This window comes from Lycium ferocissimum, chromosome 10, assembly GCF_029784015.1.
Source record: "Lycium ferocissimum isolate CSIRO_LF1 chromosome 10, AGI_CSIRO_Lferr_CH_V1, whole genome shotgun sequence".
Lineage (NCBI taxonomy): Eukaryota > Viridiplantae > Streptophyta > Magnoliopsida > Solanales > Solanaceae > Lycium > Lycium ferocissimum.
The window spans coordinates 40,664,208-40,673,570 of record NC_081351.1 but is presented as its reverse complement, the minus strand read 5'-3'; the positions used below and the strand labels follow the sequence as shown (position 1 = coordinate 40,673,570).

Below are 9,363 nucleotides of genomic sequence, written 5' to 3'. Positions count from 1 at the left end.
TTTTATATTTTAAGATTTTTGGATCTCAACACACCTGTTTGACTTGATTTGTGTTCGGACTTATTCTAGCAATTTTATTAATATCGTGCCTTATTTTTTTATTAGTAGTGAGTGGAATTTTAAAGATTTTAAAGTTGTAATAATCTTTGGCAGGAGCTATAGTTTGTCGATTGCAACAACAAAGCGATGTTATGGGGAAAAGATCTTTTTTAAGTTTAAAAAGTCTACGTGTTTATTTTTACGTTTTTTGTTGCTTTGCATTTTTTCTTTGTTAAATTGATTATTAGTAATAGATTTATCTAAGAATATAATTCTTCCCATTGCACACTATAGCAGTAGATCTACCATATCAGAGACCTGCTCAACAAATCAGAGAAAGGGAGGCGTAAATTTAGCTTTTTAGTGTTAATTCTTTGTTTGTACATTTAACAAGAAGAAACATTTGTATTAAATTTGTATGAAAGTTGTGTACAATGTTGTTGTAGTTGTATTAAATTTTCAAAAACCTAACATAACCTTTTGACATATTTTATAGAGTTATATACATATTTCATACCATTTTTCTACAGTTTTCATACACGAAAAATGTGAGAATTCTATGTCTTGAGCGAGATATACATGTTTCTTACATTTTTATACACAAAAAATTTTTAAGAAGATATTTTTCATCATTGATACACAACATTTGAGCGATATATATATTTCATACGATATACACATTTTCATACACAACATTCTAAGCGAAATTTTTAAGCCTTGAACAAAAAATTTCGTATGTATTTTGTAAGAAATCTATTGGTATGTTTTGTAAACTGAAAAGTATCGTCATATTTTGTAAATATATCCTATTCTAATGTATATATAGGTCATTCTCCCATTATTATTTGCTTGTTTTTATTATTGTAAGGCCCATAACATTCTATAACTAAGAAAAGTGATTAAGGTGCGTGATACCTAAATTTTCTATTTGGAAGGTCGTAGGGATGTTTAGTAGAGGGAAGTAGTTTGTAATAAATTTAAATTGTTTATGGGATCAAAAATTTTTTAGCCGCACATACTAACTTCAAACGATCATATCTCCCAACATATAATGAAATGAGCTATGAGATATATATAAAAACCCTAAACCCTAAACCTTAATATGAAAGCTCTTTAGGTTTATTTTCCGCCGCTTCAAATCGTTCGTCATTATGATAATCTTACAAGAAATTATGACCTTTTTATTGAAGGGTAGCATAGTAGCAATCTGGTCTCGAAAACAATACTTTTCGCTGTGTGCCACATGTAGCAAGCTAAATTTGGATCAAATGTGCAGAATCAACTCTCATATAATCCCCATTGTTGTGCGGGCACCATGCGATGTGTCGCGCAATATGACAGGCTAAACTTTGGCTCGTGTGAACTGAAATGCATAAAATAAAAGGGCACATCGGGGAGAGAGAGGAACTTATTTGTTTTACAGCATTTCTGAGAGTGCTTGAAAAAAAAAATCAATCTAGGGCTTCACCAATCCACCCATGACAAGATTTCTAGCATAACACCAATTAATTCCTATCTAATCCAAAATCTAAATTTTCATCAACAATCAGGGGTGGAGCTAGCCCTTCCGGTGTGAGTTCGGCCGAACCGTGTAGCTTTTGTCCGAATCATATATTGGTATTAATTTTTTTGTCAAATATGTACAAATTATTAATTAAGAACCCAGTAACTTTAAAGAATTAGAACCCCTGAACCCACAAGCTTCGAATCCCGACTCCACCTCTGTCAACAATAGAAAGAATTTTTCAAGACCCAAGACCTATTCTGGTCTTTTTCATTCTTGTCCTTCTGATTTTCTGAAATTTCAATTCCTTTTCAGAAACTCATCTGCTTGACGTGCATTGATGGTGTATAAATTTTATATCATCAGATAAAATTGACTTGTAATAATCAGATAACTATTCATATCAATTTTGATATAGTAATCTAAAATATAGAGTTATGCCTTGTATACATGGATAAGTGCTGAAAACTTAAATCCAATTTGATATACTAGGACGATTTGATAAAGATTGCTCGACTATTTCCAAAAAGAAAAAAATAATACGTCGACAAACAACTCAGGAACATCTTTGAAAATTTGTTCAAGCTTCATTGACTAATCTATATCTATATATAATATAAAGCTAGGCATAGGCAAGGTGATGCGACACCTCTCTATGGCCACTATTCCTATTTATCTTTTTTCTCACTTTTCCTAATTATTTTATTTTAAAAAAGCATCTCCATAACTCACCTCTCTTAATTAGCAGTAACCATAATCACCAAATGAATTAATATGCAAATTGAGCACATTATCATGTAACGTGGAAAACCAATGCAATGCTTGATATATCTTGACCTGCAAATTTATAAGCACTTTCCAACTCATTAAAAAAAAAAAAAAAAAAAAAACTATTAAACTTCTGGCCGTTAGCTTTCTCTAAAGAAACCAAAGCCAGCCGTTTTTTTCACATTAATAATAAATTAATTTTATGAATAAATTTCAAATCATTCACCTCCCTTAACTTATAAATTTTCATAGCCTGATCGATAGGCTCCAAACGGTAGTGAGGAGAGCTATAGGTAAGTACCAAATCAAGGTATTTTTACGCCATTTGCTAGATTTTCTATTCAGTTCACTATATACGTCAACATTAACCATGAGCAAGAGGCTCTACAGTATTCAAAGTGTAAATAGTTGAAAAAGAAGGAAAAAATAGCATATAAAAATTCAAGTGAAGATATGTCAATGATGAAGCGGTAAGTCTATGAAATGAGGCGGTATGTCGATGATGAAACACGATAATTAGTGCTTCAAGACTCAATATAATACAGTGCTCCTTTCTTCCATTTTTTCCTCTAATAATTACAAAAGAAAATACTACATCTCTATCGTTTCTAAATACTTTTTTTCCATTTTCTTGAATAGATGAGTTTCATCTCTTTATCTCTTTTAATTTTTGTTTGTTTTCCTCTCAAGAATGATTCTGAGTAGCAAGTATTTTGGAGTTGTTGCAAATATTTTAAATTCATGGCTTCTTGAACTAATGAAATGACTTCTTTTTTTCTAGGCTATATACTCGACTGATGGAATAAAATTTACTGCAAAATTCGGAGAATGGACATAAGGGAAGGAAACCAAATAACGGAACACATATACTGGCATCGGTCCTTCGTTGGATACAAATTTATCTTATTCGAGTCTCATTTACTGGCACCGGAACTAAATTATGTTGGGTTTTATATATGGTTCTCTTATTCAAATTTTTCATATTTAATCTAAAATGCTTCTCAACAAAATTTTCCCATCAAATAACTTATACACAATATTATAAGATAAATAGTCATTTATATTTTGATTATTTTTTTTCCACCGCGCGAGGCGCGGACAAGTACACTAGTAATTCAATAAGCTTTAGTACAACCGCCTCAAATAATTGACAAGTTTCCTTTCCCAATAATGTTCGCATTCAAGCGTCCACGTCAATAAGTTTTAGCTAAACTGTCATAACATTAATAACATTTCGTTTCTTTCCTTTTATTGTTCTTTATTATTTATAACCATTTTCTTATAAAACTAATTGGTCAAATATAACACTATCATAATTGGTCTCCCTAACAATTAACAAATGCAGTAAAGCAAAGTTTTGATTGTTAGCACCAAGTTGGAATCAATACTGACAGGACACAGCTCGCTCTCTCTCTCTCTCTCTCTCTCTCTCTCTCTCTCTCTCTCTCTATATATATATATATATATATATATATATATATATATATATATATATATATATATATATATATACACACAACATGCATCACATCCCATATAAGTATGATAAATAAATTTAGATTATACATTACATCATTTTTTTTTTCACTATATCAATGTAGTCTAACTTAATACCAGTTGGTTATTATTTTTACAAGGTTATTATTTTTACAAGGTTACAAATTGATACTCATGGTGAATATCTATTTATGATATCTTATAAGTTGTTTGATTGTATAAATAATAATGCAGTCTAGTGGTCCGGACTATGATCTACCATTAGGTAGAAGGGATGGACTCTACTTTGCAACAAGAAATGAAACCCTAGCCAATCTTCCACCACCTTCATTCAACAGAAGCGGAATTCTAACTTCACTTGCCACAAAAAACTTCACCCCCACAGATGTTGTTGTACTTTCTGGTGGCCACACTATTGGTATTGTTCATTGCACTTCTTTCACTGACAGACTTTACCCTAATCAAGATTCATCCATGGATAAAACCTTTGCCAACAACCTTAAAACAACTTGTCCCACCTCAAACTCCACGAACACGAATGTCCTAGACATCCGATTACCTAACAAGTTCGATAACAAGTACTACATTGATCCCATGAATCGACAAGAGCTTTTCACATTGGATCAAGATTCGTACACGGATCAAATTCAAGGTTGTTACAAGAATTGTATTTTCAAAATTACTTAAATCGGAAACTATTTAGGTTAGAGATTTTGGAAAGTCGCAACAATAAGATATTGTTAGAAAGTTGTGAAATACCATGGATCACAATAATATATCTCTATTATTTTTCAAATTGTGTTCTACCCACCATTTAATTATAAGTACGTAGTGTTACTTGTTAACTAAAAAAATACAGAATGCTTATTATTATATCTTTGTTGTGCGGGATAATCACATTTTTCAACATATATCTTGAAGATATATAGTTATTGTTAGGTAATGAATGCTTTCTTCAAGATTTCTAATGCTACATTTGAGGTCTTAATGTTGAGCTTAAAGCAACTTTTTTGAACTTCAATTTCTTTTTACAACTTTCTGCTTGACATATCTATGATATTCTCCAAGCATATATCTAGAAACCAAATTTTTATTTTTCACGTGCATTCATTATTCTCCAAGCATATATCTAGGATTGATTTAATCTCCTTGATTTTTTTTCTCCAGACTTAGTTTCATTAATCTTTTATTGTTATTGAAAGCACAGATTGTAAAGAGTTTTCTGACTCAACACTATTCATTGCCTTGTGATTATAGATTAGATAGAGTAATGCATAATTGCAGACCATACGCAACATCATTCTTAGAATTGTAAGCAATAACATAGAGAGGGAACTCATACTAAATAGTCTTGTGAGGAAAAAGAATTTAAACTTCATTAGCTCAATTAGTTAATTTTTGATTGCTCAATTATTTATTATTTAAAATGTTTGTTTATATGACACAAAGTCAGCATCCTTTCAAAATAAAAAGAACAAAATATATACATATAAGTGAATTTTCATGTCTTAACATTATTTTCAATGATAGCATTAGAATTTGAAAATAGTAGGTGCATTCGTTTTTTAAATTATATGCAACAGATGCTGATAATTAATGTATACATTCGTTTTTTGAGCTTCAACTTCTCTTGCTTGACATCTTTATAATATTAAAGAAATTCACCAAATTTTCATTGTTCGTGCATTCATTATACTCCAAGCATATCTCTAGGATTGATTCATCTCCTTGATTTTTTTTCTCCAGACTTAGTTTCTTCAATGCACGAACTGTAAAGAGTTTTCTAATCTATCACTATCCATTGCCTTGTTATTGCAGATTAGATAGAGTAATGCGTAATCTCACACCAGACGTAGTATCAGTTTTTGTAACGACCCGTTCGGTCATTATGCGCGTTTTGACCATTTTACCCCGTCGACCCTGTTCCCGAGGTCATCAGGCGAGTGTTAATAAGATTTGAGAGAATTAGAACCTTTAAGTGAAAACATTTGACTAATAGTTGAGTTTTGGGTAAACGAACCTTTTTAGGAATTTTGTCGATTCCGTGAGCTTCGGAGGGTCGTTTACGACTTGATGGGGTGTTTGGTTTTTTTCCCGAAGCTTTCGGGGGCGTTTTGTGCACTTGGTTGGAAACTTGACTTTGGGGGTTTGGGGGTTGACAGGTCAAAATGACATCCGTTGGGATTTCTGAGGCCACGGTTGAGTTCATAGCATGTTTTTACGTGTGTCTAATGCATTTGGTTTGTTTCGGGGAAATCTCATACGGATGTCGGGATTTTGGGTTGAACTTGGTGAAAACCAGAATTTTCTGGTTTTCTGGTGTCCCGATTATGCGAGAATTGGTTCTCATCTACGAGTTCGCCCAAGTGGGACTTGGCCCGCAGACACGAGTGATGACGTGGTTAAGTGGTTTTGCAGAGGCGGAGCCCTCTTCGCGGAAGCGAGACGGGGTGTACGCGGATGCGTAAATCGTTGAACAGAAACCTTTCTTTTTATTTCCCAACTTCGAATCATTCATTCCATTCCCTAATTTCTTAATCTAAAGAGTGTTTGTGTGGGCGATTTCCAGAGCTCTTGGGGTAGAATCTTCCTACTCCTCTCTTTATGATTTTCTTATGATTAAGAATGGAATCTATGGTAGTTATGAGCTATTTGGGGAGATGACTTTATGAACTCTAGGATGTTGACTATAAATCTCTTAATCTAACTGGGTTGTATTGATTTATTTACTGATTTCTACTATCTAATCATTGAGTAATTAGCTTCTAGGCTTGAATCTTCCTTTATTTCAAGAATCAAAGTCATGGAAATTAGGGTTCCTTTCTAATTTGGGGGTTTTCATTTATTGATGAAATTGAGGCTAATTAGGTACTAATGGGCGTTGATAATGAGTAATTTGACTTATTAAACTTCGAATAGACCTTTCCCAACTTATAATTTCTCGTCTTACCCTTGTAAAGTCGTACTCACCTTTACGGTAATTTGGGGTTTTCTAAAAGTATAGCAATATTTATATCATTGGATTCGTAGTCTAATATAGATGTAGATCATTAAATTGTTAGACTTTGAGCATTCAGAAGCACTCCGAAAGGAGAAGGCCCAAGTTTGACGGTTCGAGGCTCGTGCTCGGCATCGAAGTAGGTTATGACTTACTTTAGTTAAACTTTGATTAGCGATTTGTATATTTTACGTAGTATTGACGGGAAAGCATGATAGGTCTTTAGACATGGTGTGTAGTTGTGATCCAATTAGGTTGGTATGATTTCTGATTATGTGGGCTTGTCACAATTATTTATGCATTGATTGACATGTGGTGTATTTGATTATATGATTTGGAGGAGTGGGATGTGATAGACTTATGTGTAGTAGTTGGGGCTTGATATTTGATACGTTTCCATGACGATTGATGATTCATGGAAGAATTGATTGACTTATGGTGCTTCGTGATCTCCATAGCATATTCATTTGTGTTGATTGCAATGATTTTTCATTCTTGCATACATACATTCATACATGATGGAAATAGGTTGATAAAGGAATTTTGGAATACTTTGATGGAAAAAGGTTATGGAAACGTTTGAAAAGAAAGAAAGAGAAAGATAAAAGTATATTGATATTGCTATCGATCCGAGGTATATGCGAATGTATAGTGGCAGGGTCACCGTATGGCGGTAAAGTCAGGCTATACGGTGACGGTACATGGACTTCGCTGGTCCCCCATGGGTCATGACTATTGAGACGTTGAGATTCCGTCCGTAGCATGTATTTATAGGTTTGAGTTATTGGCCATTGCATTGCACAACATCCATCTCATTTGCATTGTATGTCTCATTATCACATCATACATCGATTGACTAGATTGTTGGCTATATTCGTGTTGTGGTTACTATGAGAAATTATTGAGGACTTGATAGACTTGTGGTGTAGGAGCTTAGCCTTAGGCTTCACTTGGTTTTGTGATATTATGTAACTCTTGATGGTTATTGTTGTCTATCTGTTGACTTATTGATTATGTGTTTTCATATGCGTGAACTAATCTTAGTCGGCCTATGAGTTTACCGGTACGTGTGTGTACTGATACTGCGCTGTTGCACTTTTTTTGAGTGCAGAGTTTGAGCCCGGATCCTTGTCAAAACCATGATTCTAGCCTTGAGGCTACTGCCGAGATTCGAGGGGTCGGCTACCCGCCCGCCCCAAAGCACTCGGAGTCTATCTTTTTATTGTCTATTACTCATTCCACTAGACATGATTTGACTAGTCATTCCTGTACAGTGACTACAGTTCTTGGGGGATGTATTATGACTTTGTACTTTTCACACTTTCGGTATTTATGATATGACTTAGACTTAATAATGATTGTTCTTATTATTTATGTTGATTTGTAATTTGATTAAGTATGGTATAATGGGATGGTACGCCCACCAGAAGGGTTAGTGTGGGTGCCGTCACGACTGTAATATGTGGATCGTGACAATTTTAGAATTGTAAGCAATAAGATAAGAAGGAACTTATATTAAATAGTCTTGTGAGGAAAAAGAATTTAAACTTCATTAGCTCAATTAGTTAATTTTGATTGCTCAAATATTTACTATTTAAAATGTTTGTTTATATGTCACAAAGTCGGCATCCTTTCAAATAAAAGGACCAAAATATGTACATATAAGTTATTTTCATGTCTTAACACTATGTTCAATGATAGCATTAAAATTTGAAAATAGTTGGTGCATTGATTTTTAAAATTATTATTCAACATATGGTGATTATAATTAATATATACACTTGGCTATTTGGTCAGTTCGATCGATTTTGGATTAGTTTGGTTTAATTTATCTAGTTTGTGATTTTATAGATAGATAAAAGCAGTCTCTTAAAATCAGTATATGTTGATTTCACTCTTTCGCTTTTTTTCCTTTTCAAATTAAGGTTAGAGATATCAGCATACGCTTGCTAAAGGTAATTTACGATTAGGCATCCTGAATTATTATTAGCATTGAGAAATCTAAAATTAAGTGATTGAGATATGAAAGTTATAATATTTTTCTCATAGAGTAGTAAATATAAGTTCATTTTTTTGTGATGTTACGAAATTTTTTAAATTTAAAGTGGTTTGAGTATTTGTCCTTGTACGAGATCACAATTTAACAACTCAAAGATAATCTTAAAATTAATTTTAAAATGCATCTAAATTTTGATATTTTTTTCATTAAAGGTTTGGAAAGTTGACGTAAATTGCATAATTGTAGCCCCGAATATGAAAAAATCCTTGATAGGGAGCGCTTTCCCCAGAAACAGGCCCTAAGTGGCTCGAATTCTGATATAATCCACCTACACGTGGATACTGCACATCGGGTGGAAAACCAAAAAAATGAATTATTAATAAGTGATTGAATATAGCTAAGATTCTAATAATCTATTGCATAACATGAATTTTAGTAAGTAATTAAATATAGCAAAGATTCTAATAATCTATCTTAGCAATTGAGAATATTATGCTCTTACCATAGTTGAATGTCATTTTAACCTATAAATAACGCTATTTGAAGGAAGGTGTGAAA

At 32.9% G+C, this 9,363-nt stretch overlaps 1 protein-coding gene across 1 annotated transcript; it reads left to right on the top strand.

Moving 5' to 3' along the window:
• Nucleotides 1-4,036: 4,036 nt before the first annotated feature.
• Nucleotides 4,037-5,631, top strand: LOC132034901 (peroxidase 12-like). Its single transcript, XM_059425239.1, has 2 exons — nucleotides 4,037-4,460; nucleotides 5,627-5,631. The coding sequence occupies exons 1-2, from the start codon at nucleotides 4,037-4,039 to the stop codon at nucleotides 5,629-5,631; spliced, it is 429 nt and encodes a 142-aa protein (XP_059281222.1).
• Nucleotides 5,632-9,363: the final 3,732 nt, after the last annotated feature.